At 45.8% G+C, this 12,602-nt stretch overlaps 4 protein-coding genes across 4 annotated transcripts; 3 read left to right on the top strand and 1 right to left on the bottom strand.

Moving 5' to 3' along the window:
* Positions 1–946: 946 nt before the first annotated feature.
* On the bottom strand, positions 947–1,973 carry PGRI_020980 (Concanavalin A-like lectin/glucanase, subgroup; the record flags this gene model as incomplete). The annotated part of the gene is made up of 2 exons (XM_040789811.1): positions 947–1,514; positions 1,630–1,973. 2 exons carry the CDS (start codon positions 1,971–1,973, stop codon positions 947–949), a joined length of 912 nt encoding a protein of 303 aa, XP_040646764.1.
* Positions 1,974–4,046: 2,073 nt separating this feature from the next.
* PGRI_020970 (uncharacterized protein) lies at positions 4,047–5,909 on the top strand (the record flags this gene model as incomplete). Its single annotated transcript, XM_040789810.1, has 1 exon — positions 4,047–5,909. The coding sequence occupies one exon, from the start codon at positions 4,047–4,049 to the stop codon at positions 5,907–5,909; it is 1,863 nt and encodes a 620-aa protein (XP_040646763.1).
* Positions 5,910–8,743: 2,834 nt separating this feature from the next.
* On the top strand, positions 8,744–9,389 carry PGRI_020960 (uncharacterized protein; the record flags this gene model as incomplete). The annotated part of the gene is made up of 2 exons (XM_040789809.1): positions 8,744–9,271; positions 9,336–9,389. 2 exons carry the CDS (start codon positions 8,744–8,746, stop codon positions 9,387–9,389), a joined length of 582 nt encoding a protein of 193 aa, XP_040646762.1.
* A 2,621-nt stretch (positions 9,390–12,010) lies between these two features.
* On the top strand, positions 12,011–12,523 carry PGRI_020950 (DUF1993 domain-containing protein; the record flags this gene model as incomplete). The annotated part of the gene is made up of 1 exon (XM_040789808.1): positions 12,011–12,523. One exon carries the CDS (start codon positions 12,011–12,013, stop codon positions 12,521–12,523), a length of 513 nt encoding a protein of 170 aa, XP_040646761.1.
* Positions 12,524–12,602: the final 79 nt, after the last annotated feature.

Genomic DNA, 12,602 nt, shown 5'->3' with positions numbered 1-12,602 from the left:
TAGTGTCGCGGAGAAAGATGGTATGTAAAGTTTCCTGCCATTCACATTCAGTCAATAACGCATCTCCTATATGATAAGGGCAAAGATAAAGGTGTAAAGAACAAAGCCACCATTCAAGAGTACTGTGAAAACCTCCGATATGGGAACGCTGGGTTTTACTGGGACCCAGCAGGTCGATGGCTTAGAGCACATGGCGATAACAAGTCGACGAGTGGTGGAAAGTTTTTCACTGAAACCATGAAGAGTTCTGGCGACAAACCGGTTTACAGTGTCAGAGTTGTCCAAGGCGATCGCGTTGTACTCAAGTTCGAGATGCCTGGAGAGGCCCAGCCAAGCGATGATGATGTAGTGAGAGAGCTGAAGCGGAGAGTTTAAAATAAGCAGCATGACCTTGTTGAATGCCACTCCTAAGATCATCTGGCTGGTGGCTCCTTCCATGATTAGTGGATTCTTATACTCTCTCTGTATCTTATATTTCTCCATACTTTGATCAGCCCAACAATAGTATTGTCTGCTGTTTCATGATCTTATCTACTACGTAGGCACAAATAAATTATAAGCCCGGGAGATCGCTATTAATTTAATCACACGATTTGTCAATATCCTCGGTTTTTGTGGTTTGGTGTGGGGGTCTTGGCCCTATACAGAGTTATTCTATCGCCTGTTATGCGGGATTTACCTATTTATACAGTATAAATAGTTTTGAGACTGATAACTTGCTATCGCAAGGACTTGCTTTACTAAAGAGACTACCGGTTTTATTATTCAAAACAAGGCGTTGGAGCATGCTTCGTTTGGATCAACAGCGCACTTTCCATCAATACAGGCCCACAGATCGGAACAATCTCCGCTGATCGTGCATGCAGCATCTATGTGGCCATTAGTACCAAAGGAATCTTTAGAAGCTGGTTTGAGGTAAGTGGACCATACCTAGGCAATGGCGCTCCTACTCGGAGCCGCAGATTCCATTTACGCAGTACCAGGGATCGGAACAGTCGTCATGGGTAGTGCACTTGGTACCTGCACAATGTCCTTCCCAGGCACATGTGGTAGTAGGTCCCGTAGTCGTGGTTGCTTTGGTTGTTGTTCGCAGGGAAGTAGTAGTGGTAGTTGGTGCTTCACCCAATCCAGCGGCCTCCTTAATATCTGCAATTGATGTTCCCATCTGGATTCGGTAGACGTAGCTATCAATCTTGATAGCCTCGCCCCGATAGATACCGAACTTCGGCTCAGCTCGGCCAGGGAAAGTGTTTGCAGTCAACCGAGTTGTTCCAGATGTAGAGAAAGTCTGTTTCTTGCCATTGAAGTATAGCTCGACCCATCCTGGGCTCCCTGTGTTGATCACAATACCGAACGAGTACACCGTATTTGTCTTGAGAGTCTGGGACCATTGGTGCTCACGTTTTGTGGTGTAGGACGATTGGTATTGCAGGTGAAGTTGACCACTCTTGAACTCCAGAGATAGTGGGATATTAGCACCGCCGTCTGTAGGATTGTTGGCAGCGTATTCCTTGCTTTGGTAACCAGTTAGCAGAATGCACCATGAAGTATTCTTTTTGACACATAGGTAAGAATGGGGTGTTAGGAGAAAGAGAAGGAATAGAAGAAAACGGAAAAGAGAAATCGTACAATTGCCAGATCATCAAGCTCTGCTCGATATCAGCAAGAGAGAATTGGTATCCAAAATAGTATGTCTTATCCGCTGTAAACTTGTCCTTCAGGTGGTATTCTGCCCGAATATACCCTTTATCCCGATGATAATGCAACGCGGGGACTCCCTTCGGGTCTTGTCCAAGCTTGATGTAAAGTTCATCAGTATTGACAGAAGTCGATCCATCCTCGCGGGCTGCTTGCATGTTGCGGACGCCAAGCATAGAGGGATTATCCCCACGAGCGGCGGAGAAGTCCACCAGAGATGCCGAGAACACGCCTGGCAAGCATGCCAAAAGGCACAAGTAGCGGGAGAACACCATGTTGAGGTAAATGTTGATCAAGCGATTTGGACGAAGAATCCTTGCCTGAAATACGAAACCCGCTTGATGTCGGTGGTCTCTTTATAGTCACTTCATGGCCCCTTATGACCCCTGTATTGTTTGCTGAAGTAATGGCCCCGTATGGACTAGCCTCAAATGTGCACCAATCCTCGCTCCCTATCTGAAACATTCACCTTCGCCGTTTGCTTAGCGCGGGGGCATCCGAGGCTCGTTTCTAAAATTTTGACCTTTTTACTCGAAGCCATTCATGTGACCAAGTTGGCAATATGACAATGTACGGTAAAATCACTGCTATACAAATATCTAACTGCCGAGTAAAAGTACCATATCGTAAGTTGAATTTCGCTTATGCAGTTGAAGGGGGTCCGTGTATATAGTACTAAAGTACCATAACATTAGACTTATGCAGTCAAATGGAGTCTGTGTATCTGTGCTCAATCCACATAGAAAATTCACTGCTCCTGATTCGTCCATTCAAAGAATATGGTGTCCAGTCAGGAGCTCTTAGCTATGCCGTCTATAGTTATAGTAACCCGCTACGGAGTATGAAGCACCGGGTTGCCATATTAGTCCAGTTCATAGGCTGTTGCTGCTTGTGATGGAATCTCATGGTAGTATTTTCTCCAAGTGCTACTCGTTTGCAGTCTTCTCACAAGGCGTAACTGTGATTGCAGGTTAGAAGGGCAGAATTGTTATCTGAAAGGCCTCCTTTACCAGCTCGTTGTGCGCTTAGAAGTCTGCTGGCGTCCTGAGTGAGCCGAGGCAATTAAGGTATTTTAATTAATATCCTATGGAGCCACTAATATACAGCGATAGAAAGTGTTTTCTTGCTCCACTTAGTCTGGTAATACTCTCAAGTCCGATATTAGCCAAGTCACTAGTACTACTTGTCTCGGAAAATATACCCGAATCGCGTAACGTAATGTAATTAGGTGGTTTTATTGGAGCATTGGACCTATCAATAATGGTATTTCTAGGTATATTTCTTTCTGGTTTAGAAGTTAAAAAATTGAGGTTCCATCATTTATATAGAGATGAAATGCTTCATTTTTTTTCAACTTCTCATAAGTGCCTAGCAATAAAGAGCTACTATAACAAGAATAGTCAGTGGTAATGTCTTCTTGGTCATCTTTTTAGTTGTCTTGTTAGTCGTCTTTTTAGTAGTCTTTTTAGTGGACTTTTTAGTAGACGCTTATGTGGCCTTCTCTTATCGTCCTATTCAGATATTTTATTTCTTCTGCCGCGTTTGATTCACGCCCTAATGCCACACCCAGGCATTAAGGCAGCGGTATTTACCCGTAATAGGGTTGTGGCAGCTGGCGCCTCTGCCACTGCACACGCCCACAAGATCAACAATGCAATCTGGAGAACAAGGCTTCTCGGATCTTCATACCTTCCACTATCGTGGGACTTCGACCTCTGCGGACAAGTTTCTGATTGTTCAGTATAAGAAAGCTGGGCATGAGGGACATAGCACCGCTTGGAACGACGGAGTTGAGCAGTTGGATCGATATCTAGCGGCGATACATGGGACCCATCGGTGTCAAGAGCGCAGTCCCGTTTATAAGATTGTTGCGGTAGGCATGCACCTGCGAGTCTACAAGTATGATGACATCAATCGACGCGCCGTGATTAGAGGCTTTTAATATTTAAGAATTGAGCGCTTCAAGAGAATGATATCATAGTGAATGCTTGATGAAGAATCAAAGGGTATCTGGTTTTGTCCCAAAGTTATTTTGGGAAAATTGGACGGCCATTTTATATTACAATTACAATTGCCACCTGGATTTTGAAAAGCAACCTTAATATAAATTATAGAAGATTATTGCGAAGGGTATAGTGAATTTATTGCTCGGCTGTTATGCAATGAAACAAATACGAACGCGAATGGCATGTTGCCATTATCATTTGTATAGATGGAAGCTCCCAACCTCGGGACTTCGGGACCTCGGGACCTCGGGACCTCGGGACCTTGAGAAAACTCGATGACTCAGCAGGGCTATAAACTTTGAATCCTCAGAGATTTTGGTGGGTTGAATATCACTAGTTCACATGACTTTCACTCGCCCCCTACCCATCTCCGGGGTATGGGGACACCCTGATGCCTACATTGAGGCCCTCCTTTGCTTCTCTACCACGTCGGTGCTTTTTATGAATTTGTGCGGTGGTGTGCATATGGTCGACTTTCTGACCCGGGAGCCTGACATCTATACGCAAATTCTGCCAAAAGATTGGATATCGTTCTTCGAACAGCATGATATTCATGATATCATACATCTACTCCTACGAGAGGACATTGAGCACTTACGAACCGGCGAGCCTGCCGTAGATCAAAGTAGCCGTACTTGGAATGGAGGAGCAGTTCCTCCTCAGAGCCTCTTGGACTATATTTCCAACATCCGTCTACTGATACTCCAACGAGAAATGTACATCTCATCGAAGCGGATCGCATTACCAAAGCAAGTTGCTATGCATATGAACAAAAAAAAGGTTCACGAGGTTGAATGCTTTTCTCGACATGTTGCATCTCTATCAGACACTGTCAATAAGCGACGAGGTGAGCCAATCACTCATATTGTGGATTTTGGGTCTGGGCAGAACTATCTTGGACGGACACTGGCTAGTTCGCCTTACCACAAGCATATCATCGCGATTGAGCGCAAGCATCAGTTCATTAGCGGTGCCAAGAGTATGGATGTTCGAGCCAAGTTAGCAAAAGACCCGAAAGCTCAAAATTTCCACAAGGACAAAAGTTCACCCGATGTATGCAAGGGAACTCCGGAAGTGACCGTCTCTGAAAGGACAGATACATCCCACCCAACGATAGAGGACTTGCAGGTCTCAGATGGCCCTTTGCTGGAGATGCTGGGCGAGATTAGCCTTCAATCTGACGAGCTACTTGGATCCCCCACCAAAGGCCCATTATCAGAAAAGCTGCCGAATCCAGAGATCCATACCCGCGGTACTCTAAGCTATATTGAGCATGAAATCCAAGATGGCCACTTAGAGCCCATTATCGACCATATCATCCGCCCATCCCGCAGTGGAGCTCCTGATGAGAATGGAAAGGAACCAAGCGATGCCAGATTGATGGTTGTTTCCATTCACTCTTGTGGAAACCTTGTTCACCATGGTCTACGATCTCTGATTCTAAATCCTTCGATTGTGGCTGTCGCTATGATTGGCTGTTGCTACAATTTGTTAACGGAACGTCTTGGTCCAACCACGCATAACCTCCCGATTCTTCAATCACTCCACCCTCGACTTAAAGAGACTGGAACATCATATGATCCGCATGGGTTCCCTATGTCTAAATACTACGAGAATTACCGAAGTCCCGGCGCAACGGCTGGCGTGAAGCTTAACATCACAGCTCGTGCACTGGCCGTGCAAGCTCCATACAATTGGGGCCACGATGACAGTGAAGTATCTTTTACGCGTCATTTCTTCCGTGCTCTCCTCCAGCGCATTCTCTTCGACCGTGGTATTCTTCCTGAGCCTCCTGTGCCAGATGACGTCTTCTCCGACAAAACTGGGCCGGAAGCTAAACCCAACTCTATTATCATCGGAGCATTGCCTAAAGCTGCCTTTAAATCTTTTACTGCATATGTTCGTGCTGCGACGATCAAGATCAGTCGAGACCCGGCATATGCTACCCAGATGCAGGAGCATATTGCTACCATGACTGATGAGGAGATTCACTGCTACGAGACTCAGTACCACCACACAAAGAAGCAGATGAGTGTTATGTGGAGCTTAATGGCATTCAGTGCTCAGCTCGTCGAGACTATCATTGTCGTAGATCGGTGGCAATTCCTTCGTGAACAGGACTCGGTCAAAGACTGCTGGGTTGAGCCAGTGTTTGACTATAGCGAGAGCCCGCGTAACCTGGCGGTCATTGGACTAAAAAAGTGATGAGTAGTGGGAAGAAAAGTTTTTGACGTCATTGAATTGGAGTCCATCGTAGGTAAATCTCAATATAAGTGTAAGGTACCATGGTCTACATGGACTAGCGATCCTCGAGGTCAGGCCACCGACCCTGGATCGAAAAAAAGCCCGGAACCCGTATATACCTTTACTCCTCTATCATCCATCCACAACGTGCGGAGTAGGATATGCTAGCTCCAGGCAATTAGATGGTTGTGGGTGAGTTGTCTCAATCTACGGCCCGGAGGAGGCTATATTCCGTTGTGACATTTAGCCCAAAATATGTCCCATGTCGATTCAGAGATGACATTACACATTGAACTCATGATTCGTTGAGACTTAGTTTACAAGCAATCTACATACAGACCCTGCTACTAAGTATCTACCCACTGCCCATTTTCCCACCAAAACTGACCGAGTTTGAAGTCTATTCTCTCGATGAATTTATATTGTAACCTATTTTTATTTATTTTTTATCTTATTTATAATTGGAAGCCCAATGTAATATATTATGAAATTATATCCGTAAGTATTTTTCATAGAGTGTGGCCAATTTTCAAAGTCATGATAGAGATTCTGATCGCTAGTTTAGTATGGGAATCACTAGCTCCCGCTATATATAATGACAATTTATTTTGATATCTGAATTTCAACTACTTGTCACTCAACAGCCATATATATTGCACTATTCGGAAAGAGCTATTTTACTAATCTGATAATGATATTTTATTGAAAATCATCAGAAAAATTATTACAATATAAATTTATTGAGAGATATAGGGTTCAAAGTTGGTCAGTTTTGGTGGGGAAATGGGCAGTGGGTAAATACTTAGTAACCGCTATGGATTATTCTATGAGTTCTAATGAGAGGATGGTGGCTAAGTTGCAGGAAAGTGAGACAAGAAGAAATGTATTTGAAATAAAGGCGGGCGAAGTAATCTCAGACTTACCTATTTTTGGGAGTGTACATTCTTTTGACTTGCAGCCACTAGTGACAAGAAGTACCTATCGAATTTAGATATTGCGGCTCAAATAGAAATGGCACTAGACCAAATCGGGAGTGACGGCTCCACTTCGATCTACAACCTTCGATATATCCACAGAAATAAATAAGAAGAATAAATGAGAAGGAAGGGAAAAAAAATGATCCGTGCCCCAATTACTTGTGGAGGGGGTCGAAACCCTGACCACTTTCATCATCACTGAGCTTCCCAATGCGGTATCACCCGGATTCACTGTTTCACTCAGCAATCAGATGACCTCGTGTCTCTCACCCACTCGGCCATCCAGGGAGGATTCTAGCATAGTACATTTAGATTGGGTCAAGTAAACCATCTTGGCATTATTGAACCGGAATTTAGTTGATGACTTATCCCAACACAGCCCGACTTTCTACATAAGTTGGGCCTCCTACCTAATTTGATACAATTGGAATATCCCAAGACATGCTCTCATATTTATTTTTGAATTATTCATTCCGAAGACTACCTTTAATACTGCTGAGTATGCTACCCACATTGTCCTTATTAATCCCACAACCCCACAATTCCTACTGGCTAACAATTGGACTATCGGCGCCGCGCTGTGTTCGCCTCTCCTGTTTCCTGTGATGGATGACTTTGGCGCTCGACCTGTCTTTATCACCGCCAATTTTTGCTTTATTCGTTTTTGAATCCAGTTGGACTGCCACCAAACTTTGTCACCGTGGTTGTTGTTCGATTCATCAGCGGACGTGTTCCCCCGATAAGCGACACCGTTACCGGTATTAAATCGAATGTTTCTCACGGTGATCGAGCTCGGAGTTTCCAGGTCTTTCTGTACGTGACCATCTATCTGGCGGCGACAAGGCTGGGCCCATCCTTGGGTCTACCATCCTGCAATTCCTGTCATGGCGCTAGATTGGCTACATCGAGCTGATTTTGGCCGCTGCTATTTTCCGATGCTGATCTCTAGTCTGCCAGAGAGCTGCGGGTCGGCGATCCTGCGCGCTAGGGGAAGAATGCCTATACGACCGAGAAGATCGATCGGGAAACATTGCCACGGCCTGTCCCGCAGAGCGTTCAACGGCCTCCGTACATGCTACATGCTATGTACTGGAGGTGTTGTGTTGTGATGGTGTGGGATACCTTCAGCTTGGGAACGATATATCCTTTTACGCAATCGGTCGAGCAGATACACAAGGAGCTATACGGGTGGGATCCTATCCAGTGCGGGTATAATCGGGGAAATCCTGGGTGGTGGATTTGAATCTTAACCAATCCCTGGTACTGTGCATCTGCTACCCGCTGTACCAAGACACAGGGTACGCCGATCCCGGAGCTTCGGCTACACGCATCGATCATTGGTGCATTCTTTGGTGTCACGGGTGGACATCGTACACTTCCATCCATTGACCGACAGTGGGGCCTGGGACAACAGCGGTCATCGTTGGAAATGCTAATTACCTTATCCACGCGTACAGCAAGTGTGCGACGAGCGCCCTCGGGGTGCATGGACAGCTTGACCCACACCTATATCGCGCCAAGAAAAATGAACGATCGGCAATCGATGTTGATTTTTAATGAATCACTGTGTGCTCAGGGGCATGCTATGTATTATTTACTGACAATTTGAACCGCACGATCCGTTCTTGGCCGGGGCCATAATACTTCCTGGCCCCCAAGCTCATGTGAAAGACATCGCGACCTCTATTCTCAACAATTTCTCTGAATCATTACCCGCTATCTGTTCCTCTCCCTGGTCCTGTTGTCTCAATTATTTGGACCTGACCACGACGAACGCATACACATTTCTCTTGCTCCTGACGTCTATATTCGAACACAATGGACGCAGACCTTCGGGCTCCACCTTCACCAGTCTGTCTAATTAAAGGCCACATAACCGAGCGGGAGTCTGTCATATGGGTAAGGGTTCATGACCGCCATCTTCAGGATATCACAATAGCGGGCGATGACGGTGAAAAGCTGTTCTCCGTCGAAGGCCCAGGGGGTTACAGCTCGATGACGCTGAGGCGACCATTGAAGGATGCATCAGGCCAGCCAGTATTTGATCTGCGACGTAAGATCGGGTGGCTTGTAGAAGACGCCAGTGGTAGCAAGTTCGCGGAGCTTTGCCATAAGAAATTCTTCACCTCGCAACACACGGCTATTGACGGGAAAATCTTGAGCTCGGGCGAGCTGGTCGAGATGCGACCGCGCGATGCAATGGGGATAATAAACTATGTCAATATTGGAAATGCGACGATTGCGGAGATTGCAGTGCATTCAAACAACATCAAGAAGCGTTTTGTGCGGGATCGGGATATATCGGTCTATCGGGTTCGGGTGGCTCAAGGGGTAGATCTCAGCTTGGTATGTCGAATACTTGCAGGATCTCGGGATCGTGAGAGGCATGGCTAATGGTTAATGGTAACAGGTCATCTTGATGGCAATGATTCGAGCGGAGATGGCGCATGTTTGGCAGAAATAGGTCTCTAGATCCGTTGGTGGTTTAATGCCATGAGAAGCCCGCGCGTACTCCGATATCTCCTTGTGTAATGAGATCACCTTTCCTTGGTCCTACAAGAGTGTCGGAAACTACAAGTCTCTTGTAGTTAGTCAGGGCACTTTCCTACAATTGCATAATCCCCTGAGAAATTTACTTACGAATGGATCAGTTCCTGGTATCAAGTCACCGTACTAGCTACTCAAAATTCCTTGGAGCAAACACACCTACGGGACCACACGACTATATTTCAGGATACAAGAAAAATGCTTCTCCTCACTATGGAACTGCATTTCCCACTCCCAAGTTGCGAATTAGACAGGTTGTTCTGTCAGACATCCTATGTCGTTTCTCGGATGGCCGTTAGCTACTTCTGGGCGTCCGCCGCCTCATTCTCAGCGGTCCTCACCTCTCTTTCAGCTCCCAGGGCATGGGCCTTGTACTTGTCTGCGTCGCCTTAGCGACCTCAACGATAGAATCCTTGGCGGGCCCGCGTTGGCTCTCGTGATAAAGGTGGAAGGGAATTAGGATCAGTGGTACAGGCTGGCTGGAGTTAGCCCTGTCATATTAGAACCAGTGGTCAAAGCTTGGTGTCACGTACTCAACCCGAACAAATTGATGATGCCTAAGGATGTGTTCCGCTTGCCGCTGTGCATGGTGGGATATTGCAAAGGCCCATTGGAGCGATCGCAAAGAACTCTTGGACCCTAAGCGAATTACGGTCAATTGTGCCAACCGTCGGCATGAACGCTCATTGGCAAAGGAATTGGGTTGCATTAATCACAGTGACAAACTTTGCGCTGTAGACCATTTTGGAAATGTCGTTTTGGGACTTTTCGCATGAACCTTGACTCCGATAGCTATGTATGTTTCTCCTCTTGTTGGGTCAAACCAATACTGGGCATCGAATTTCTGGATAGGCTCGAGGGAAGTCAAACGAGGTGTTCAGTCGAGCATCCATCGCTCGCTTGTGAAGTCCTGCTGTCGCGTAACTCTCAATGTAGGGGCAAATTTAACCATTTGTTCCGAGTCATGGGGCCATAGCAAAAGATCATGCTTTAGTTTAGCCTTTGATTCGGACCATTCTGCTTCAACAAGAATTGTCCACCACTTTGCATCTCTTCAAGGTGTATGGGCAGAGATGTTCTAGCATGAACCCGGGCACGCTTACTTTGTGGAAACACCCTCAAAAATCGCACTTAAATTGATAAAGCCCATCTTGAATTCTTGAATTCTGAAATTCTGATCTTAGGCTCGGTAAGATAATTTCTGTCTTTGTATGTGACGCTCGTGGACCTAGATCAAGTTGACGTGGCCGGACCGGGTGGTTGTAGTGGGTGGGATGGCGGGACAGATCAGGCGAGTGACTATGGGGTGAGATAAAGAGGAATCCTAAAAGAAAAGTACGGGGAAAATTTGTAGTTCTGACGATGACCTTCAATATTGTTGTTTTATTGATCTTGCTGTATTATGAATCGATACTTCGACTAATGTGCAGTGTCCTTATCCTAAGCACAACACGCCATTTCCACACTTACCGTATCACATATTTCTATTTCGAGACCACTTTTGTCAAGCTATCTCACCTAAATTATTTCATGGAGCCAGAGCTGGATAAGCTCAAATGGGACCTCGGGAGCCCGAGCGGACCGAGCGGAGCCACAACCGGGAGCTACCCGAAGACCTCGGGAGCCCTGGAGGTATGACTATGCTTACGTTCGAGAGCTAATGTACCGTTCATGGAAGTTATTATACCCGGATTCTAGGCTTCATATCATAAAACCATTCCTTGGGTTTCACACAAGTCTTTGTGAATTGCAATCTTGCCCGTATCGGGCGGAGCAACTTTACGAGTACGAAGCGCGGGATGTGAAGGAAGCCATTCTGCCCGAGGTGTATAACGTTTGCTTTCCATTTCTCCCAGTCAGTAAACATCTCAACAACCAAAAATATTATGTCTTATAGAGGCCACTTTGACAATATAGTCTCATAGAGAGAAAGAGACAACAAAGCTACAGGATGCAAAGAACAAGCCCACTAGCCTGATGAAGTGGCTAAGAAAGCAACAAGAGAGCGAGTAATACCCTGCTGCAATAATAGTACTTGATATTGTGCAGATATAAGGGAAGCAACGAGAGACGGTACTATACTTAAGAAGTTCAAATTTAACCTAAGTATGCCTCACAGTTTCAACCTTGCAAATTGAGAGTTCAAATTACTAGACATGGTATACAGCCATTGCCTCTAAGTAATATAAATGCGCAATAAGATCCCAGACCATTTTACCAGGACCGAATATCTTCATTGTTGCTCAAACCAAAGTAGAATATAGTACACCCGATCTACGGTGCTAGCTCCGAGGATCGGATCCAAAATAGGTAAATGGTAATGAAGATCATTGCCAAGTCCAACGCTCGCCCCTTCGGCCTAGATAAATAATCCGAATTAGTAATCAATGGATTGCAAATCAGTAGAATACAGTGGTGAGCATAAGAATTTATATTGTTTGGGGAGGATATCGTATATTAGGCGTATTCCATTCCCTTCGGTAAGACATTATTACTTCACAATCCAAAAGCTCACAGAACTCGAAGTTCAAACTCAACATGGCCTCCCCATTCTACAATTACACTATCGCCACTTTCACCAGGGGTCTCAATACCGTCTCTACCCTCCTGAAAAAGGGTGAAGAGTACGCAAAAGAAAACAATATCCCACTCGATGAATTTCTCAATGCCCGCCTTGTCGAGGACATGAAGCCTCTCTCCTTCCAAGTTGCGACTGCCACAAATACCGTCTCCAAGGCCCTCGCCCGCGCAGCATCCGTTGAGCCTTTGCCACAGCAAGAGCTGGATAAGACCTACGAAGATCTTTACAAGCGCATTGATAGAGCACTTGCGGAGCTCGAAAAGGCCGATCCGGCCAAGATTGCCTTGAAGGAAGGGCAAGTTTTCAAGGCTCCACTGGGAAAGGAGGAGTTCGACTTTACGCTCGAGGATTATTCAGTGCGATTTGCCATCCCCAATTTCTATTTCCATGTTGTGACGGTGTATGAAATTTTGAGGGTGAAAGGTGTGCAGATAGGGAAGATGGATTATCTATCGGACTTTATGGCGTAGTCCAAGCCCGGTTTCAACCGATTTAGCCTCACTTGCCGATGTAAATTCGAGCATCCTAGGAACAGTGGGAACGAGGGGC

This window comes from Penicillium griseofulvum (assembly GCF_001561935.1).
Source record: "Penicillium griseofulvum strain PG3 chromosome Unknown contig_80, whole genome shotgun sequence".
NCBI classification, from domain to species: Eukaryota; Fungi; Ascomycota; class Eurotiomycetes; order Eurotiales; family Aspergillaceae; genus Penicillium; species Penicillium griseofulvum.
This window is presented reverse-complemented; position numbering and strand designations above follow the sequence as displayed.